Raw genomic sequence first — 23,235 nt, 5'->3', positions numbered from 1 at the left:
ACAAAACAATAACAACAACAACAAAAAGGCACTACTTCAAATATTAAACGAGAATGTTCAAACTAAAGGAGAAGCAAGAGTTTTTAAATATCCTTTGAAGAGTACTTTTGGTGGAATCTTATGATAACAACATGGAAAAAGGAAGACATTGATAGGTCATCTTATATTTCACTAGGGATCTGTATTATTTAAAACTTGCTATAGAAATAAATAAATACTTGGTTGTTGATTTCATCACCTAATAACCACACCCAGGATCAATGGCTTTTATGAAATCAAAGTTAGGGTTTTTACTCCTAAGAAAAAAGGCCTATCACTAAGAACTCCTCCTAATCCCCCCAAATCAATCATCACCTCTCTAGCCCATCTATATCTAAGCTTTTCCACATAATCCTATCTAATCATAGACAAATATGCAAATTGACCATACCTCCGACACACCCACAAAGCCACGCCCACCATCCAATCAGAGCGAGTATGCAAATTAACCCAAACCGAGATGGCTACAGCCACAGAGAGCAAGGTTTCCTAGGTAACAGAGGAAGCCAAGCTTTCCGCCTGCCCTTGCCAGGCCTAAGCCTCCACTCAAGCTACAAAGTTTCAATTATAGAAGGTAAACAAATTCAAACAAATGGCGGCAGAATGGAGCTTGAGAGAGCAGGCCAGGGTTGCTGCCGGCAACAGGGGAAGCAAAGCTTTCCGCACACCCTGGCCGGGCACACCCGCTTAAGGCAACAAAGTTTCAATTATAACCCCAACACAAATGGCTGCTGGCCTCGGAGGGAGCCCCAGGCTTGGCTCTGCTCCAGGCTACAAAGTTTCAATTGTAGAAGGAAAATAAATTCCAGATACCAGGGCCTCCGCTTGGGTTGCCAGGGGGCGTGGCCAGCCTGCAAACCACCACAGGCCCCTTGCTTAGGCTGCCCCATGCCCCAAGGGAACCCCCACCCTGATCCGGGACACCCTTCAGGGCAAACCAGCTGGCCCCCACCCCTGTACCAGGCCTCTATCCTATCTAATAAAAGAGTAATATGCAGATTGATCATCACTGCAACACACAATATAGCTGCCCCCATGTGGTCAAAGATCCTGCCCCCATGTGGACACAAGATGGCCACCACAAGATGGCCAGCAGGGGAGGGCAGTTGAGAGGCACCCAGCCTGCAAGGGAGGGCAGTTGGGAGGCACCCTGCCTGCAAGGGAGGGCAGTTGAGAGGGACCAAGCCTGCAAGGGAGGGCAGTTGGAGGTGATCAACCCTGCAGGAGAGGGCAGTTAGGGGTGACCAGGCCGGCAGAGGAGGGAAGTTGGGGGCAAACAGGCTGGCAGCAGAGTGGTTAGGGGGTGATCAGGCTGGCAGGCAGAAGCGGTTAGGGGCAATCAGGAAGGCAGGCAGGCAAGCAGTTGGGAGCCAGCAGTCCTGGATTGTGAGAGGGATGTCCGACTGCCCATTTAGGGATCCCTGGGATCGGGCCTAAACGGGCAGTCGGACATCCCTCCAGGGGTCCCATATTGGAGAGGGTACAGGCTGGGCTGAGGGACAACCCCCCTCCGTGCACGAATTTCGTGCACCGGGCCTCTAGTTAAAAATATAAATCCTTTGGATTTGGGAAGTTCAGTTGGAATTATTTCTAAAAGAGGTTAAATGTTAGTATAATACCATTTAAGCAATTTGATATTCCTATCCATAGCAAAAAAAACCTATTCTAGTATAGTGGGTACGCAGTAAACATTTATTATTTGAAAGACCTTTTTCCTCGATGTTCTGAAAGGGTGTAGGTAGATCAGCATGGGATCAGTGGTCATCTTGTAAATCTCCCAAAAACTATGGCCAGTCTTTGTGGCTAAAATATTTTTCAAACAGGTAACAGTAGCTGATCGCACTTTGACACTGAAAAACAGATATAATTCAAAAGACTAAAACATATATCAACTATTAGGTTTGATAAATGTTAAACAACCTCCAATGAAAAAACTGAAATCTAAAATTTATATCATTAGGACAATTTGACATTTATTGGTAAATTTTACATCTATAAAATTATATTATATCACAGCCAAAATTACCAAAGGATTTTTAATATTCTTTCAGTAAACTTACATTCTCTTCAATGAAGTTTGTAATATAACTACTAAGTATAAAAGGATTCATAAAAATAAGTAAAATAACACCAACTAATAAAAATGAGCAATAAGAATGGCAATAGTAATTCACGTGAGAAAACAATATTTTGATAATATTTTCTCTAAGAAATACAAATAATTTGGGATAAGGCAGAATGCTATTTCCCTCCAAATGATAAAATTATTGTCTAGAACAATTTTAAACAAATGGTAAATACACACTTATTCTGACCAGAAGCTAGCTGAGAATCATTAGGTAACGCATCTAAAACCTCTAGTAAAACAGTGAAGGGCCTTCTCTTTTGCAAAAAAAAAAAAGGAAAAGGAGGACTGCAATACAAGAGCACTGAAAATATAACAGCTGACAAAAAAATGTCATAGTGCCCAATACTGTAAAGGCCTAATTCCTTTTAGGTTTCTAATTTAAGACATAGAAGCATAAATGATAAACTTGAATTAAACCTTCACTGCTCTCTATTTCCCTACATCTCCATAGCTAATTAAACAGCAAGTCCTGCTGGCTCTATGTTAAAAGCATACCCTGGCTCCATCCATTTCCCATCTCATCTCCATTACTGCCAGCCTAATCCAAGTCACCATCATTTGTCCTCTGGACTACTAAAAGTTTCAAAATAGGGCTTTCTGTTTCCACTTTTGCCCTATCACAATCCATTTGCCATAAAAAAGTCAGAGTAAAAATGTAAGCAACATCATGACAGTACTTCGCTTATGTATAACTCCATGGCTTTACATATTTCAAATAAAATCTAAATTTCTAATCGAAATTAGTTGTACCTTTCTAAATTTATTTCATGCCATCTTCTTCCACACCAGGTTTCTTTCTGTTTCTCAAACACACCAAGCTTATTTCCACTCTAGGTATTCCCCACCTGGAATGTTTTATCCCTAAACATCTTAGAGCTGATTCCTGATCATTCATATCAGCAAATGACATTTCCTCAGCAAAGCTTTCCATGACCTGCTATTCTGGGAATTCCTTGGTCAACATCCCCTCTGTAGAACTGTAATGATATTTTCCCTATTACAAAAAGATAGGGTCCTGGCCGGTGTGGCTCAGTTGGTTGAGTGTCATCCCATGCACTTTTTCGATTCCCAGTCAGGGCACATACCCAGTTTCAGGTTTAATCCCTGGTGGGGTTGCATATGGGAGGCAACCAACTGATGTTTCTTTCTCTCTCTCTCTCTCTCTCTCTCTCTCTCTCTCTCTCTCTCTCTCTCTCTCTCTCTCTCTCTCTCTCCCCGCCCCCTTTCCTCTCTCTCTAAAAATAAAAACATATTTTAAAAAAAGAAAGATAGGAACAACAAATTATACCTCTTCCCTAGATCTCTCAGGTTTAAGTCAAACCAATATCTGTGTACACCTTTTCTGAAAAAAACAATTGCAAATTACTGTGTAACATACCAAACACTTAATGCCTGCAACTTTTCTATGGAAAATCTCTTCAATCATTTATTCCCCAAGAAAAGGAGGGGGAGGGTTTGGAAGGAAACAGATGCAAAATACCCATTGACCTTAGATAGATGCCCCAGTTGTGGGCTAAAATCCTTTGAATCCACACCCAAAAAATTGTGATGAGGTGCTCAAATATACCAAAAATAAACAAATATATAAATGGGAAGGGGGGCAAAGAAAGCAAGCAAAAGTAATCTCATAACCAGCAAGCTGAAAAATCCGTTGCAATTTTGTTTTGCAGAGAATAAATGGGTGAAAACCCTGTTTGATTAGCTTAATAATTTTTGAGTTATGAAATTTCTGCTCTACAACTTACTATTTTTGTTGTTGTTTGTTAATCCTCACTGGAGGGTATTTTTTCCATTGTTTTATAGAGAGTTGAAGGGAGGAGGGAGGGAAGAGAGGGAGAGAGGAGAGAAAAACATCGAGGTGAGAGAGTTAACCAGGATGGGGAAGCTGCAACCCAGGTACGTGCCCTTGACAGGGAATCAAACCCGAGACCCTTCAGTGCTCGGGTCGACACTCCAACCATTAAGCCATGCTGGCCAGGCTCTACAACTTATTTTAAAAGTCCCTAAATAGTCTAGCTGAGAAGAGTGATACCTTTGATTTTGACAAATATCCCAATATCCCACTTTGCATTCCCCTATCTTAATGTTCTCTGTAGAACCACCTGGCAATTTTCTTATTATCTATTTATCTAGTCTACTCTCACCAGAATTTCACATGGACCTTGTCTAGTTCACCATATCAAATGCTCGGTACTTAAAAGAGCTTCAGTAATTTCATGCATTAATTAAAATCCAACAATTTTCATTAAAATACTTGAGATTGAAAGAAAAGTATGGCAACTTAAAAGAGAAAACTTTAAAGTTATTGGAACTGCTAATTTATGTGAAGATACAGTATCATTCTCCTTGAATGTCAGATTAAGTAGATGCTATCAGAAATAAAGTATCATTAAGTACTCACCAATCTTCTACCAGTGTGTTATTCAGGTAGGTCAGCATTACGAAGGTCCACTGAAGTTCTTTATCTTCAAATAACTCAAGGGCCTTAGTATAAGGTGTATCTTTACTAAGGTGTATAGCTATCGTAGAAAAATTTACAGGACCCACTTCTCCCAAGCAGCTCCCAACAGCCTCTATACACAGAAATTACATTTCAGTAGAGTTACAGCTAAGAGATCATACATACAACAAAAATTTCTCGAGTTCCAAAATGTAATGCTATTCTGTCATCCTCCAAGAGTTCAGTGTTTCTCAAAGATTTGGAATAAATTAAAGAAGCAACAAAATATTATATCACTTCCTTTGCATATCACCCATGTGGGCACTAATTTCTCCCATAAAATCATATCCAAGAAATAGACTAGTAACAGAATATAGATATCAAGGATGAAAGTTTAAACATAGCTACTGCACTAGAGTATCAGCAGACTTTAAAACTTAAAAATTTTTTGATATTAAGTACATAAAGTTCACTAACCTTAAACACTCAGTTCAGAAAAAACTCACACATACACAAATGCGTGCATGCACACACACATAATTCATTTTTTCTCATCTGTATTATCACTACCCAGATAAAGATAGAACGTTTTCTGCATGCCAGAGGACTCCCTCATGCTCCTTGCCAGTCATGGTGGAACTTATTAAAATATGTTCACAAATTCTCTGGAAGTCCTCCTTTCAAAAGGTAAAGCCTAATTTGAGTGTTGAGCTGTGCTTAGTGACTGACTTCTAACAAAGAGAATGTGTACAAGTCTTCCATCTCCTTGACTAAGTTTATCTGCACGTATTTAATTTTTAGACACTATTACAAATGAAATGATAAATGAAATAGAATTTCCTTTTTAGATTGTTCACTGCTGGTGTACATAAACACTACTAAATTTTGTGTGTTGCCCTTGTATCCTAGAACTTTGCTAAATTCATTTATCAGCTCTATTATAGTAGCTTTCTTGTAGATTCTCTGGGATCATATGCAAATATGATTATGGCATCTGTGAACAGACACCATTTTACTTCTTCCTCTCCAATTTGAATAATTTTTATCTCTTTCTTGTCCAATTGCTCTGGCTATAGCAGTGGTAAAAGTGGGCAACCTTGTCTCGTTCCTGATTTGAGGGAGAAAACTATCAATCTCTTACATTAAGAATGATGTTAGTCATGGGTACAAAGATTTTATGCTACACAGGAAAGCCATTTATGGTTCTTGCAGTAAATGAGATTTATCCCCAGAGCCAGTGCTACTATGGACAAAGGTAAATTCCTTGGTTAAAGAAAACTTCTAGGATGCTGATAGGTTCTGTTTCTCAGTCTGGGTGCTAGATGCACAGGTGTGTGTTCTGCTTGTAAAAATTCTTCAAGTTACATGCTTATGATCTGTACAATTTACTGATGCAAGATATATTTCAATTAAACATTTATCAAAAAATGTTAAGTACCCTAGATATTAGGCTCCCAATGAGAAGTTAAAAAAGACTCCACTGAAAGATAGTAAGCTGTTTGAAACAGCTATTATTCCTCCCACTTTTCTTCTTGGAAGCAATGCCGTCATGAGAACTTCAAGCTGGTTTTAATGTGACTTTTCCCTCCTGTGAGCACCAAACCTAAACAGCTATACTCTAGGCGTGATATTGGGTATTTATCGTACATCAGGTTTCCTCCAAATGGTGATAGTAAAGGCCTTGAATATGGTTTTAATATTTGACTTTAATCCAGCACTCCAAATCCTCATTCTTATTTCACTTATATAAAAACGATATTAAGTACCAGTCATTTATAATATACATCAATTTATCTTCAACTTCACTACAAATAGGTATATCTGACTTTCCTAAATATTTACAAAACATTTTCAAATTCACAGTTATAAATGTGTAAATAAATATCTTTTACTTTATGAATAAAGTAAAAAAAGTAAATGAATGTCTAAAGAAGAAAATATGAAAGGAGGGCAGCTTAGAGACACTTGAGCCAAATAGAAATATTCCTTAGCTAGCATCTTACATTTCCCCAATACCCCAAGTGATAAACTTTTACTGATTTTGGAAATTATAAAGATGACCACTCAAACAAAAGACTCACAGTCATTCAGCCAAATAAATAGTTTACCTAAAACTTCTCTTTCACCAGTGTGATTTAATGCCATCTTAGATAACTGTAACAAGCTGACAACCAGTTTCACCATTACGCCATCTTGTGGGTTACCTAGAAGCAGTTTTGAAAAAAAATTAAACTATAATGGAAACAACACTTTTCTTTATGATATTAAATTTTATATATTTAAATTACCTGACTAGAAAACTTTTACCAAGTTTTTTGAAAAGGTTTTAAATCATGAGCACTTCAAGAAATATTGTGATAACCAAACTATTCTCTGACCACAATGTTTTGAAATTAGAAATCAACTGCAAAAAGGAAGTAAAAAAAAATACAAATATGTGGAGGTTAAAAAACATGCTACTGAAAAACCGACTGGGTCAAAGAAGAAATAAAATGTGAGATCAAAAGATATAGAAAGACAAATGAGAATGACAATATGACATATCAAATTTTGGGATACTGCAAATGTGGTAATAAGAGGGAGGTTTATATCATTACAGTCCAATGTCAAGAAACAAGAAAAATCCCAAGTAAACAACCTAACATTGAATATTAAAGAACTAGAAGAAGAAGAAGAAAAGCAGCCCAAAGTAAGCAGAAGAAAGGAAATAATAAAATTAGAGCAGAATTAAATAAAATAGAGAGCTAAAGGACTACACAAAAAAATTAATGTAAAGAGCTGGTTCTTTGAAAGATTAATAAAATTGGCAAACATGTGGCTATACTCAATAGAGAAAAGATAAGTAAATAAAATTAGAAAAGAAAGAGAAGTTACTACAGATACCACAGATATACAAAGGATCATTCAAGAACATTATGAAAGAACTAGAGGTCTGGTGCATGAAATTCATGCACTGGGGGAGGGAGGTGTCCCTCAGCCCAGCCTGCACCCTCTCCAATCTGGGACCCCTTAGGGGATGTCCGACTGCCGGTTTAAACGGGCAGTCAGACATCCCTCTCACAATCCAGGACTGCCGGCTCCTAACCACTTGCCTGCCTGCCTGATCGGCCCCTACCTGCTTCTGCCTGCCAGCCTGATCGCCCCCTATCCGCTCCCCTGCCAGCCTGATTGATGCCTAACTGCTCCCCTGCTGTCCTGGTCACCCCCAACTGCCCTCCCCTGCCCCCCAACTGCCCTCCCCTGCCAACCTGGTTGCCCCCAACTGCCCTCCCCTGCAGGCCTGGTCGCCCCCAACTGCCCTCCCCTGCTGGCCCAATCGCTCCCAACTGCCCTCCCCTGCTGGCCATTTTGTGACGACGTGGGGGAGCGGCCATCTTGTGGCAGCCATCTTGTGATGACATGGGGTGGCCATATTGTGATGACATGAGGGCACGAGGGCCACCTAGGCTTTTATTAGATATAACACCTAATTCAATAACCTAGAAAAAATGATAAATTCGAACCTTCCTAGAATGAATAAATAAATAACCTTCCTAGACTGAATCATGAAGAACTGGAAAATCTAAACAGACCCATCAACAATGAGGAAATTGAAACCACCACCAAAAACCTCCCAAAAAGCGTGGTTGAGATTTGACCTATGAACCAGGACGTCAAGGTTCAATTACTGATCAGGGCATATGCCGGGTTGTGGGCTCAATCCCCAATAGGGGGTGTGCAGAGGCAGCCGGTCAATTATTCTCCATCATCATTGATATTTCTATCTCTCTTTCTCCCTTCCTCTCTCTGAAATCAACAACAACAACAACAAAAAATTAAAGAAATAACTCCCAAAACGTCAAAAGCCCAAGACCAGATGGCTTCACTAGTGAATTCTACGATACATTCAAAGAAGACTGGATCCCTATCCTTCTCAAACTCTTCCAAAAATTTGAAGAAGAAGCTTCCTAACTCATTTTATGAGGTCAGGATAACCCTACTACCAAAACCTTGCAAGGAAAACCTACGCAAAAAAGAGAAATACAGACCAATATCTCAGATGAATACAGATGCAAAAATCCTAAACAAAACCCTAGCAAATCAAATACAATGATACATTAAAAACATAATACATCACGATGAAGTGAGGTTCATTTCAGAGGCACAAGGACGGTTCAACATATGCAAATAAATCAATGTGATATACCAAATTAACAAAATAAAAGATAAAAATAATATGATCATATCAATAGATGCAGAAAAAGCACCTGACATGACACAACACCCATTTACAATCTATACTAATAAAAGGGTAATATGCTAATTAGACCTGACATCTTCCGACAGACAAAGCCATGGTGGCGGGGCCTGAGGCAGAGGCGGTTAGGGGAGATCAGGCCGGCAGGGGAGAGCAGTTGGGATCAGGCTGGCAGACAGGTGAGCAGTTAGGAGCCAGAGGTCCCGGATTGAGAGAGGGATGTCCGACTGCCGGTTTACAGGATCAGGCCAAAACCAGCAGTCAGACATCCCCTAAGTGGTCCCAGATTAGAGAGGGTGCAGGCCGGGCTCTCACCCCCACCCCCCCACCCCCGTGCACAAATTTTGTGCACCGGGCCTCTAGTTAAAACAATAAAATGGATATAGAGAGAAAGTACCTCAACATAATAAAGACCTCCTATGATAAACCCTTAGTTAATATCATACTCAATGGTGAAAAACTGAAAGCTTTTCCTCTAAGATCAGGAATAAGATAAGGATGTCTACTCTCATCACTCATATTCAACACAGTACTGGAAGTCCTAGCCAGAGAAATCAGGCAAGAGAAAGAAATAAAAAGCATCCAAATTGGGAATGTAAAAGTAAACTTGTCACTTTTTACAGATAACATGATTCTTTATATGGAAAATCCTAATGACTCCACCAAAAAAGCTATTAGAAATAATAAACCAATACAGTAAAGTTGCAAGATACAAAATAAATGTACAAAAATCCATTGCATTCTTACATGCTAATAATGACATTTCAGAAAAAGAAAGGAAAAAGATTCCTTTTGCAATTGCAAAATAATAAAATACCTAGGAATAAAATATTTGAAGGGTGTGAAGCACCTAAATACTAAAAATTACAAAGCATTATTAAAAGACATTGAAAAAGCTACAACAATATAGAAAGATATTCCATGTTCATGGACTGGAATAACCAACATAGTTAAAATGGCCATATTACTCAAAGCAATATGTAGATTTAATGCAATTCCCATCAAAATCCCAATGTCTTTTTTTCTAAAGAAATAGAACAGAAAATCATCAGATTTGTATGAACCCACAAAATACCCTGAATAGCCAACGCAATCCTGAGAAAAAAAAGCTGGAATATCACATTCCCTGACTGCCAATTACTGTATACTACAAAGCAACAATATTCAAAGCAGCATGTTGGCAGAAAAACAAACACACAGACCAATAAAATAGAATTTGAGAGCCCAAAAATAAACCCACATGTATATGGTCAAATAATTTTCGACAAAGAAGCCAAAAACATACAATGGAGAAAAGAAAGGCTCTTCAATAAATGGGGCTGGGAAAATTGGAAAGCCACAAGCAAAAGAATGAAACTAAACTACTGTTTCTGCCCTGCCCCCGGCCACTGTGGGCCTATGCATGGGCCTACAGGCTCAGAGTAGCCTGGCTCCCGAAGATGCCTGTCCCCGGGACACAGTCCGGAGTGGCCAGGGGTCATTCCGCATGGGCCTACAGGCTCAGAGCGGCCTGGCAAGAGGCCACTCCACCCCCAGGCGGCTGGGGTGTGGGACACTGGCATCGTTGCAGGCCGGGCTGAGGGATACCCGCCCACACCCCCCCCCATGCACGAATTTTGTGCACCAGGCCTCTAGTTTACAATAAGATCTGGAAACACCCAAGTACCCATCCATAGTTGAGTGTATAAAAAAGCTGTGGTGTGCCCTAACCAGTTTGGCTCAGTGGATAGAGCGTCAGCCTGCAGACTCAAGGGTCCCAGGTTCGATTCCAGTCAAGGGCATGTACCTTAGTTGTGGGCACATCCCCAGTGGGGAGTGTGCAGGAGGCAGCTGATCGATGTTTCTCTCTCATCAATGTTTCTAACTCTCTATCCCTCTCCCTTCCTCTCTGTAAAAAATCAATAAAATATATTAAAAAAAAAAAAAGCTGTGGTGCATACACACAATGGAATACTATGCAGCTATAAAAAGAAGAACCTTTTACCCTTCAAGACAACACGAAGGGACCTGGAGAGTATTATACTAAGTGAAATAAGCCAGTCAGAGAAAGACAAATATCACATGATCTCATTTATATATGGAATCTAATGAACAAAATAAACTGACAAGCAAAATAAAACCAGAGACATGGAAGCATGCAACAGATTAAGGATTCTCAGAGGGAAGGGAATGGGAGCGGAAAGAGATTAACCAAAGAACATATATGCCTATATGCATAACCCATGGACAAAGACAATAGTGGGGGAGGGGACAGGAGTGGGGAGGAAGGGATCAATGAAAGGAAAAAAGGGGACATCTGTAATACTTTCAACAATAAAGATAAATTAAAAAAAACATAAGTAGAAAAAGATTCCCCCAAGTACAATAGTATAATAACTCAAACTCAAATTAAATTAATATTAAAATGTTTAAGGAAAATAAAGCTAGAAACATATATACATATACATGTAACATACATACTTAAATGATGTTTAAAATGAGACAAATTTCTTTTATTTAAATAAGTTTTAGACAAAAAAGGAAGTTGTAGTAGGCAGACACATTGTATGCCTGGCTCTAAAAAATTCATGTCTCTTTTAGGCAGACATATATATATTTTATTGATTTCAGAGAAGAAGAGAGAGGGAAAGAAAGATGGAAACATCAATGATGAGGGAATCATTGATTGGCTGCCTCTTGCACAACCCCCACTGGAGATCGAGCCCACAACCCAGGCATGCGCCCTTGACTGGAATTGAACCTGGGACCATTCAGTCCACAGGCTGACAATCTATCCACTGAGCCAAACCAGCTAGGGCAAGTTAACCTTTTTTAAGCAATTAAATAACATGATCATGTTTGGGTTAAAGAAATCATTCTGGCAGAGGTTTAGAGGATGGATAAAGTAGTAGTTCAAGGTGAGAAGACCATTAAGAAGTCTTTTATAGTTAGACTAGTGACCGAGCGCACGAAATCGCACGGGACCTGGGACCCCAGACCTCGCCGCGCCGCGAGATGCCCCAGAGTCCCACCGGTGCCGTGAGACTCCGAGTCCCGCTGTGCCGCGAGACCCAGAGTCAAGTCCCTGCCCACCCACATGCGCCTCACCACACACTCAGCCTCCTGATGACCGGTCTTTGGTTGGCGTTAGGGCTATTGGGTTTTTATAATATAGATGAGAAATGGTGAAAGTCTGAACTAAATGATGAGAATCTAATTCCACGGCAATTAAACCAACAGTAAGAATTTATAAAAGATTCTTTCAAAAAGGAATAGTTACAAATAAACATGTCATTAAAATTAGTACCCTGAGAGGCTCTCATGAGCTCCATCATCTGATCTTTATGTTGTTCTAGCTGTCTTCGAAGATCCTTCAATCCTTCAAGCCTTGTCAATGGAAGTGCATCATAAACACTTACTGAGAGAAAGTGGTTAATTTCCTAAAAGAGAAAATTTGTTAAAAATGGAATTGCTTTTGACATGTATTGGTTAAGTCTATGAAATAAAACTTGAAAAAAAGATTAGTAAGTGCCTTTTATAGATACTGACTCATCTCACTATTACTACCAAACAAGTTAGAAGTAAATTATTTCCTCTATTTCAAACCCTACAATGTTTTAATTTAAATTCTAATAGATTCCCTCAAGATATAATAGATTGCAAGATTATAGCATGCTCAATTGGAAAAGAAAGCTTAAATTTCTATTCACTTAGTACTGTAACTAGTTTTAGATCTTAATATATTTACCTATATTTTCATATTGATATATAGCAAAATACAGAGCATCATTTTTAAATTATAATAAGATTTATAAGTAAAAATGTATCTGGACATACTTTAGAACAGGCGTCCTCAAACTATGGCCCGCGGGCCACATGCGGGTGTTTTTGCCGTTTTGTTTTTTTACTTCAAAATAAGATATGTGCAGTGTGCATAGGAATTTGTTCATAGTTTTTTTTAAACTATAGTCCGGCCCTCCAACGGTCTGAGGGACAGTGAACTGGCCCCCTGTTTAAAAACTTTGAGGACCCCTGCTTTAGAAGTTTATAAAGATTAAGACAGAACTAAAATTTGAAAAACTCTTTAAAAAGTTAATATCTTGAATTCAAACATTGAATTGTCTCTCAAAGAATCAGGTAGTAATTTTGAGATATTAATGGAGCTTATGCATATGAAAATCAAGCATATGTTATATCATATCTCTTCAATATTTAAATTAAATGTTTACCAAAAAACTTTGATATTTATATTTTCATTGCAATGCAAGAGGATCTATTAAGATTCAGTTTTTTATTTTAGAGGTTTGTTCTCATGCTATATTTTTATCATAATTTTTTTAAAACATTCAGTTTTTCACATTTAAAGCATTATAGGTTTTCAAAAGGTACTACTGTCTATCCTTTCTAATATAAAATAGTAAGATGGTGGAATAATTATTACCTCCAAGAGTGAAAAGGGTCCTCTACTGTATTTGATTTTCTGTTGAGTAATACGCAAATCCTTAAAGACAACATGGTCGGGAAAAGGATCTAAAAGTTTAATGGTCATATAGAGGTTTTCATTGTCCTTGTTATCTATCACTAAGTATTTCAACAAGTCCAATACCTAAACATAATTTAAAAAGAAAAAATGAAAGGGGACAAATGACTTAATTATATTTTAAAGTAAAATAACCAAACCCGTTGTAAGAAATAACAAATTTGCTAACCTAATTCAGATAAAATATTCTAATTACTTCTAAGGAACCCAGCTATTTCCATGCTTTCAAATAATTCAACAAACCATTAAAGTATTTCTACAGGATGGGCTCTGAGGTATAAAAATGACAATATTATAGAAACGTCTACACTAATAAAAGAGAAATATGCAAATTGACCATCACTTCACAACACCACCGACAAAGATGGCGGGTTAATTGCATACGCAGGCGCCAAGCGGCTGGGGGTGAGGTGGCCTCTTGCCAGGCCACTCTGAGCCTGTAGGTCCATCCGGAATGACCCCTGGCCACTTCGGACTGCGTCCCGGGGACAAGCGTCTTTGGGAGCCAGGCCACTCTGAGCCTGTAGGCCCACGCATAGGCCCACAGTGGCCGGGGGCAGGGCAGGAACATCACCGGGACCCAGATGCTCTGACCCAGTGTGCGGGCAAGCGGCCAGGGGCGGGGCGGGAACATCCCCTGCAGTGAGCAAGCAGACAGCAGGGCCCTGCTTGCCCCCAACCATGGCAGCAAAGGGCAAGCAGTCCCCCACAGAGAGCAGATACCAGGGCCCTGCTTGCCCCTGGCCCCAGCGGCGAAGGGCAAGCAGGACCCCACAGAGAGCAGACACCAGGGCCTGTGGTGGCATCAAGCAGGCAGGTCCATAGAAAACAGAGAACTATGGAGAGCAGGCCTAAGCCATTAGTAGGACATCCCCTGAAGGCTCCCAGATTGGAGAGGGTGCAGGTTGGGCTGAGGGACCAACGCCCCCCCCCCCCAGTGCATGAATTTCGTGCACCGGGCCCCTAGTTTTATATAAGTAACTAGAGGCCCGGTGCACAAAACTCATGCACCTGTGGGGGGTCCCTCCGCCTGGCCTGCGCCATCTCGCAGTCTGGAAGCCCTCAGGTGATGTCCAACTGTCGTAAGCCCAGCTCCTGGCTGAGCGGCGCTGACCTGTGGGAGCGCACTGACCTCCAGGGGGCAGCTCCTGTGTTGAGCATTTGCTCCCTGGTGGTCAGTGCACGTCATAGCGACCGGTCATTCCGCCATTCAGTTGATTTGCATATTAGCCTTTTATTATATAGGACTAGAGGCCCGGTGCACTAAATTTGTGCACTGGGGGGCAGGGGGGTGTCCCTCAGTCCAGCCTACACCCTCTCTAATCTGGGACCCCTCAAGGGATGTCCAACTGCCCGTTTAGGCCTGCTGGGATCAGGCCTAAATGGGCAGTCGGACATCCCTCTCACAATCCAGGACTGCTGGCTCCCAACTGCTCACCTGCCTGCCTGCCTGATCACCCTCTAACCACTCCCCTGCCAGCCTAATCAATGCCCAACTGCTCCCCTGCCAGCCCAAGTGCCCCTAACTGCCCTTCCCTGCCGGCCTGGTCACCCCTAACTGCCCTCCTCTGCTGGCCTGGTCGCCGCTAACTGTCCTCCCCTGCAGACCTGGTCACTCCCAACTGCCTTCCCCTGATGGCCCGGTCACCCCTAACTACCCTCCCCTGCTGGCCTGGTCACCCCTAACCTCCCTCCCTTGCCAGCCTGGTAGCCCTTAACAGCCCTCCCCTGCTGGCCCAATTGCCACTAACTGCCCTCCCTGCCAGCCTGGTCACCCCCAACTGCCCTCCCCTGCAGGCCTGGTCGCTCCCAACTGCCCTCCCCTGCAGGCCTGGATGCCACTAACTGCCCTCCCCTGTTGGCCTGGTTGCCCCTAACTGCTCTCCCCTGCAGGCCTGGTCCCCCCCATCTGCCCTCCCCTGCTGGCCATTTTGTGGCAGCCATCTTGTGTCCACATGGGGGTGGCCATCTTGTGTGTTGGGCTGATGGTCAATTTGCATATTACCTCTTTATTATACAGGATACCTTACACACCATCATAGTGGTGCAAACTTCTGACCTTAGTTTCACTTCAGCACAAGAGACAGAAACTATTAAATAAAAATTACAAGGTGTTCGGTAATTAAATGGTTTTAAAAATAAATTGAGAATGTTTTTCCAATCATTTAAAAAATATATATTTTCACTAAAATTACGAATTATACCAAGTAAACATGAAACATTCAGCTCCTTTCAAGAATAATTTATACATATAATTCAAATATCATTTTGAAAATGGTTTATGAAATTACCTGCTCCTGAATTTCCATCTGACTATCCACAAGGGGTATCAGTGTACCAACAATAACATGAAGATGATTTTCTAAAGCATCCTTACAGCAAGTCACTGCGGTGCGGCAAACGTGGCTCAACAGGTCACAACAAAGGGAGAAGCTACGCAGTGACACATCCATAAAACGAGAAGGCCTATTATGGGGGGGAAAACAGTTAAGTTCTAGGCAACTTTGATATAAACTCATTCTATTGTCATTTTTATTCAGCAGCTCAAATTATGATATGGCTTGAACATAAAAGTCACTTTCATATCCAAATCCTTAAACCAAAAAAGAGAAGTGGCATCAGCAAAATGGTGGAATAGGCAGCTCCAATCTCTCCTGAGACACTGAAAAACAAGAACTATCAGTTTGTTTCTGTTTTGTTTGTTCATTTATTTTGTTAGCTTTCACATATAAGTGAAATCATATAGCTGACTTCTTCTGTCTGACTTATTTCACTTAGCATAATACCCTCTAGGTTCATCTATGTTGTCACAAATGACAAGATTTCATTCTTTTTTACAGCTGAGTAAGGTTCCAGTGTGTGTGTGTGTGTGTGTGTGTGTGTACCGCACTGACTTTGTCTAGTCATCTATTAATGGGCACTTAGGTTGCTTCTATATCTTGGCTATTGGAAATAATGCTGTAATGAATATAGGGATGGATATATCTTTTCGAATTACTGTTTTGGATTTTTTTCAGATATTCAGAAATGGAATTGCTGGGTCATAAGGTATTTCTATTTTGAATTTTTTGAGGAACCTCCATACTGTTTTCCATTGTAGCTGCACCAATTTACAATCCCACCAACAGAAACAAACTCATAAATACAGAGAACAAATTGATGGTGGTCAGATGGAATGGGTAATAGAGGAATGGATGAAAAAGGTGAAAGAGATTAGGAAATACAGATTTCCAATTATAAAAATAGTCATGATGATGTAAGGTACAGCATAGGAAATACAGTCAATAATACTGCGTTACCTTTATATGGTGTCAGATAGGTACCAGATTTATCAGGATGATCACATCATAAGATATATAAATGTCTAATCACTACGTTGTACTATGTGAAACTAACGTAATATTGTCTATAAACTGTAATTTAAAAATAAATTTTAAAAAAAGTTTAATAAGGAATGCAGCAGTGCCCTAGCTGGTTTGACTCAGCGGATAGAGCATCAGACTGAGGACTGAAGGGTCCGGGTTTAGATTCTGGTCAAGGGCACATGTCTGGGTTGTGGGCTCAATCCCCAGTAGGAGGCATTCAGGAGGCAGCCCATCAATTACTCTCTCCCATCATTGATGTTTCTCTCTCTTTCTCCCGTCCTCTCTAAAATCAATAAAATATGTTTAAAAAAAAATACAGAAGCTCTAAAGCTTGTCATGAAAAGATATCCAAGAATCTTACCTAATAATAGACAAACATGTAAATTGACTGTACCTCCGCTACGCCACCAGCCAATCAGGAGTGATATGCAAATTAACCCAACAAAGATGACGGGCGCAGAGTGACAGGGCGGGACGCATGGTGACGACCCAGGGGTTCTGCCCCACCCCCGGTCTCTCAGGGCCTCTGGGCAGTGTGGGAAGGCGGGGCCTGAGCAGAAAGAGGCAGTTCCGGGGCCTGAGCGGAAAGGGGCTGGGCTGGAGTGGAAAGGTGGTGCCGGCAGCCAGGGAAAGGAAAGCCCATTCTAGCACGAATCTTTGTGCATCGGCCTTCTAGTAGTATAAAATAAAAGCCATTTGTATCAAACAGCAAATTTACAAAAAAAGAATTATCAGTACTTTGTTAGAACTCTTGTAAATAGTCAAAGGTTTATAGCAATCAAGCAAACTCTTAACCAAGAAAAAGGCAACCTTAGAACTGCAGCAAAGCTGTGTGGTGATTTTAGTTGCCCTGTCCCACCCCCTCCCCAGGTTGGCCACAGTCTTGAAAACTGCATTCTCCACTGATCCTTAGTTCTCGAGAAAGCAGAGCATACCTCATTCACATATTACTGTGTATGTCTGTTCTAAACCTGTCTGAGAGATATTTGAAGGCTGGAAAAGCTGTGGGCATTGCTTGAAAACATTAAGCTAGCCAACACACCCATAGCTGCCTAGGACCAAAGGTTATTGTTGACACATACAACTGACTGCCTGATTGCCTAGGAGGGAGAATTGGGGAGAGAGCTTCCTTGGGAAATTAGAGCACTAAGATTCACCCATATATTTTGGGAATTTAGGAAGCCACACACATGCCCAGGGTAAGATGCTTGCTCAAAAACTACCTTTGAAGACCATAAGCTTTCACATTGGGCTGATCCCTAGGCTCAGTGGAAACCTGGCTAAGGGCTGAGGGAGAGTCCTATCTGCTGATCTACAAAGACGACAAAAGGTTTCTCTCTCTCTTTTTCTGGTTCCAGGTATTCAAGGAAATCTCCGTCAAAACACTACCTGAACACAAGTTAAGAACAGTCTTCAGTGACCACACATAGCAAGGAATACATTCTCTGTAAAAATAGTTGAATAAACTCAGGAAGCAAATGGACTACTATAGCCTTCAACAATAACAAAAAAAAGTCAAACCCAGGACAAGGGGAAATCTGATTTCCACAGTTACATTATAACAGTAATATGTCCCATTTTCAAGAAGAAAATCACAAGGCATTAGGAAATTATGAAAGAAATTAGGTAAGTATGGCCCATTCATAGGAATGTATATAGTGACTGAAACAGTTCCTGAGGAAATTGAGATAATAGAATAGTCAACGGTCCTAAATATGCTGAAAGGGATTAGAGACCAAGGAAAATGAAGAGACAGCATACCAACACTTATGAAATACACAAAGAAAAACACAAGTGCTGAGAAAAAATATTTACCAGTAAACAGATTAAAAAAAAAAAAAAAAGACTAGAAGAACACTATCAAGCATTTAAGAAGAGTTAACGCCAATATTTCCCAAACTCTTCCAAAACAGAATAGAATAGAATTCTTCCCAATTCATTTGATGAGACCAGCATTTCTCTGATACCAAGCTGGATAAAGACACCACAGGAAAATTATAATATCCAATAACTATATTTATCCAATATCTATATTTATGAATATAGGTGCAAAACTTCTCAATAAAATACTAGCAAACTAAATCTGAAGCATATAAAAAGGATTATATAAGATGAGCAAGTAGGATTTATTCCAGGAATGCAAGAGCAGGTGAATATGAGAAAAGCAATCCATGTAATATACATTAATGAAATGAAATTAATTATTGATCACCTCAATAAACACAGAAAAAGCATTTAACAAAAATCTAACTCCCTTTCATGATAAAAACCCCGAGAAAAACATAAATAGGTAAGAACTTCCTCAGCATAATGAAGGTAACCTATGAAAAACACAGATAACAACATAATCAATGTTGAAGGATTGAAAGCTTTCCCACTAAGATCAGGAACAAAACAAGGATGCCAATTTTCACCAATGCTATTCAATATACACTAAACTCCTAGTCAGAGCAATTAGACAAGAATAAGAAATACTAGTAAAAGGCATCAAAATCTGAAAGAAGTAAAACCATATCACAGATGGCATGATTCCATGTATGAGTGTGTGTGTATACACATACACACACACACACACACACACACACACACACATACAATTCCACAAGAAATCTACTAGGGTAACAAACAAATTGAGCAAAGTTGCAGGTCATAAGATCAACATACAAAACTCAGCTGTGTTTCTATACACCAGCAACAACAATCCATAAAGAAAATTAAAAGGCAATTCCATTTACAATAGCATCTAAAAGAACTAAATAACTGGAAATAAACTTACCAAGGATATGAAAGACTTGTACACTAAAAACTATAAAGAATATATGAAAGAAATTTAAAATGTCCACAAATAAATGGAATGACTTTCTGTGTTCATTAACTGGAAGACAAACTATTGAGATATTAATACTATCTAAATAAGGACATATTCAATGTGATCTCAATAAAAATTTTATCACTTTTTTTCACACAAATAAAAAAGCTGACCATCAAATTCACATGGAATTAAAAGGAACCCAAAGTAGCCGAAACAATATTGAAAAAGAATAAATTGGAGGACTCACTTCCTGATTTCAAAACTTACTATAAAGCTACAGTAATCAAGACAGCATGATATTGGCAAAAGGACAGACCAATGAAATAGAACTGAGAAACCAGAAATAAGCCCATACACATCAATGGCCAACTGATTTTTAACGAAGTGCCAATTCCATTCAATGATGAAAGAATAGTCTCTTGCCCGGCCAGTGTGGCTCAGTGGTTGAGCATTGACCCATGAACTAGGAGGTCATGGTTCTATTCCTGGTCAGGGCACATGCCCAGGTTTTGGGTTTGATCCCCAGTAGGAGACATGCAAGAGGCAGCCAATCAATGCTTCTCTCTCACAATTGATGTTTCTATCTCTCTCTTCCTTGCTCTGAAATCAATAAAAACATTTGTTTAAAACGAATATTGTCTTCAACAAAGAGTGCTGAAACAACTAGATTTCTACATGGAAAGAATGAAGTTGAACCCCCTAGCTCACACCATATATAAAAATTAAAATGCACTAAATATAAGAGCTCAAACAATAAAACCCTTAGAATACAGAGGAGAAAGTCTTCATGACCTTGGATTTGGCAATGGATTCTTATATATAACTAGAAGCTCGATGCACGAAGATTCGTGCTAGAATAGGCTTTCCTTTCCCTGGCTGCCAGCACCGCCTTTCCACTCCGGCCCAGCCCCTTTCCGCTCAGGCCCCGGAGCCGCCTCTTTCCGCTCCAGCCCTGCCTTCCCACGCTGCCCAGAGGCCCTGAGAGACCTGGGGTGGGGCAGAACGCCTGCATCCCACCCATCCCCGTCACTCAGCGCCTGTGTATGCAAATTAATCTCCATCCTTGTTGGGTTAATTTGCATATCACTCCTGATTGGCTGGTGGCATAGCAGAGGTACGGTCAATTTACATGTTTGTCTATTATTAGGTAAGATACCAAAAGCACATGGAACAAAGTAAAAAATTGGTAAACTTCATCAAAATTAAGAACATTAGTAATATCAAAACAATTTATATAGGATGGAAGAAAAAAAACTACTTGCAAATCACATAAGATTACATACCTAGAATATATTTGCAAAGCACATATTAAGAGTTCAATATACTGACTATACAAAGAGCTGCTATAGCTCAATGACAAAAAGATAACACAATTTTTTAAAATGGGGTCAAGATGACAGCATACAAAAAAGTGATACTGGCATCCTCCCACAACCACATCAAAATTAAAACTAAACTAGCCCTGGCCACTGTGCCTCAGTTGGTTGGTTGAGCATCATTCCATGCATTGAGAAGTCGACGGTTTGATTCCTGGTTGGGGCACATACCAACGTTACATTGGTAACATTCAAAAGGCAGCCAATTGATGTTTCTCTCTCTCTAAAATCAATAAAACCATATTTTTAAAAAATTAAAACTAAACTATAGAACAACCATTATTCAGAACTGCCTGAACTCTAACTCAACAGAAGTCCTACAAATAAGGTTATAAATGAAACCACATTCAGACAGGTAGGAAGGATGGAGACCGGAACCAGCTGGTCCCACACTCATATCGGGGTTAAAAATCGGGAAGGACATTTCCGCTGCAGAAGAGCAAAGAGTTCCAGACCCACACCAGGTCCCCCTGGCCAAGAGAAGTCCCCGAAACTGGTGACTGTGAAAACCAGTGGAGACTGTAAGACAAAGGGCTGATGGAATCCCAGGAGTCCCGCTTAAAGGTGCCAGGGACATACTGGGAAGAACTGAATTATCTGGTTTAAGGGATAGGATTGAAGGGGCAGTTTTCTCCCATACAGAAGTGCTGGCAGAGGTCATTGTTCCTTTGCTGAGTCTCCATCAATGTCCTCTCCCCAACCCCCACCCCCAGGGTGATTGCCTGAGGTCCTAACCCACCCAACTTGCAGCCCACCCAAGCCACTTCCAGTGGCTTTTCAATACAAATGGCCTGTCTTGCATCATCCTGTAGTCTTTCCTAAAATCTCTCAAAGGTTCACAAACCCTAAACAAACACATCTGGCTCAGCATGCCCCATGCCCCTTGCTAATTGGCCCCAGGCCCAGCACTAATGGGAGTGCTATGCATCAAATCTGACTGGCTAATCCTGAGTTATATCTTCTTTCATAAAAAACAGGTAATCTAGTGAGTAAATGGGTTTCTCAAGTTCTATGAGCCAATCGAGCAAACTACTCAGACACAAGGCAGGTGGGGTCATTAGAACCTATAATCTACAGCCAGGTGGTCAGAGGCACAGATGATAACCTGGACTTGCCACTGGCATGTGATTGGGGTGGGGGGTAAGGGGAGGAAATCTTATAGAACTGAGAGCCTTTAACCTCTGGGATCTGACACTGTCTCATCAACATTGAGTTGAACTGTAGGACACCCAGCTGGGTCTGGAGAATTCCTTGGATATGTGTGAAAAAAACCTCCCCTCCAAGCCTCACCCCCCACACATACATTGGAATTAGTGACCAGAACTGCTATGGTAACATATATATTTCAAGCCATCTAAAATTAGAATTTTTATTTTAAAAGGTTGAAGACCATTAGTACTTAAGATTTCTAGACTTGGAGAAGTAGTAGTGAAATTTATAAAGAAAACAAACAGATAGATCTAAATTCAGGAAACAATACTCTGGTGTCTACTTCTTACCAGCATATAAATTTTCAATTAAGATAACAGGGTAGAAAAATATTTCAATCTTGGTCTATATATATTATTTACCTTTTGTTGATATAGTGAATCAAAGTATAAATAACATCTCGAAGAACAAAGGCCCAAGCTCCTCCTAAGCCAGTTTTTATATCTTTCAATAATAAACCAACAAACAGGTGATATATTTTAAGAATTCTATGCTTTTTATAAACATTATTTGTCTCTGTGGCTTGTTCACATATGGCTAAAAGAATTTTCTGATAGGAATCCTAGAAAATAAAGATACATTTTAGTAAAAACTTGTCAAATCACATATACTCAGGTATAATAAATACATTTTGTACTCAAAATAAATTACAGAATTTAGTTTTGGTTCTGATATCAAATGAAAAATATTACATTAAGAAAATTACTGTCTTGGGGCGAAAAAAAATGGCGACGGAATAGAGTCGGGTTTGGAGTCTGTTCCTGGGGCGGAGAGTTGGAGCAGCAGAGGCTCGCAGAGGGAGTGTATGTGGGCAAGCCAAGGGACAGCTAAACTCCAGGAGAAGGCGGGGGAGTGCTGGGCAGTGTTCCTCTGACCGCGCAGCACCCACAGGGGCTGGGTCCCCTCCTGGAGCTGCGGGCTCGCCGGGCGCCTCGCCATCTTGCAAGGAAAGGAGGATTTTAGTGGAAACCTGACTTTCTGCGACAACTGCAATCACTGAACTGCTGGGAGCACCAGACCACCGGTCCCCTATCAGCGCAAACACTCGGATTCAAAGAAACTCTTCACTGCACCACGGAAAGGTCAGATTTTGTCTGAAATAAGCTGCGG

The 23,235-nt window shown here is 40.4% G+C and overlaps 1 protein-coding gene across 1 annotated transcript in view; it reads right to left on the bottom strand.

Moving 5' to 3' along the window:
• ATM (ATM serine/threonine kinase) overlaps positions 1-23,235 on the bottom strand; it is a 146,289-nt gene that overhangs the window by 53,438 nt on the left and 69,616 nt on the right. Inside the window, exons 29-35 of the mRNA XM_054724708.1 lie at positions 22,488-22,687; positions 15,655-15,829; positions 13,265-13,429; positions 12,131-12,263; positions 6,716-6,811; positions 4,569-4,740; positions 1,748-1,889 (exon numbers count right to left, since the gene is read on the bottom strand). Of these exons, the coding sequence (XP_054580683.1) occupies positions 1,748-1,889; positions 4,569-4,740; positions 6,716-6,811; positions 12,131-12,263; positions 13,265-13,429; positions 15,655-15,829; positions 22,488-22,687 (1,083 nt within the window). The remainder of the gene's footprint in view (positions 1-1,747; positions 1,890-4,568; positions 4,741-6,715; positions 6,812-12,130; positions 12,264-13,264; positions 13,430-15,654; positions 15,830-22,487; positions 22,688-23,235) is intronic.

This window comes from Eptesicus fuscus, chromosome 13 (genome assembly GCF_027574615.1).
Source record: "Eptesicus fuscus isolate TK198812 chromosome 13, DD_ASM_mEF_20220401, whole genome shotgun sequence".
Lineage (NCBI taxonomy): Eukaryota > Metazoa > Chordata > Mammalia > Chiroptera > Vespertilionidae > Eptesicus > Eptesicus fuscus.
The sequence above is the reverse complement of the archived record's forward strand: the minus strand, read 5'-3'. Positions and strand labels throughout refer to the sequence as shown.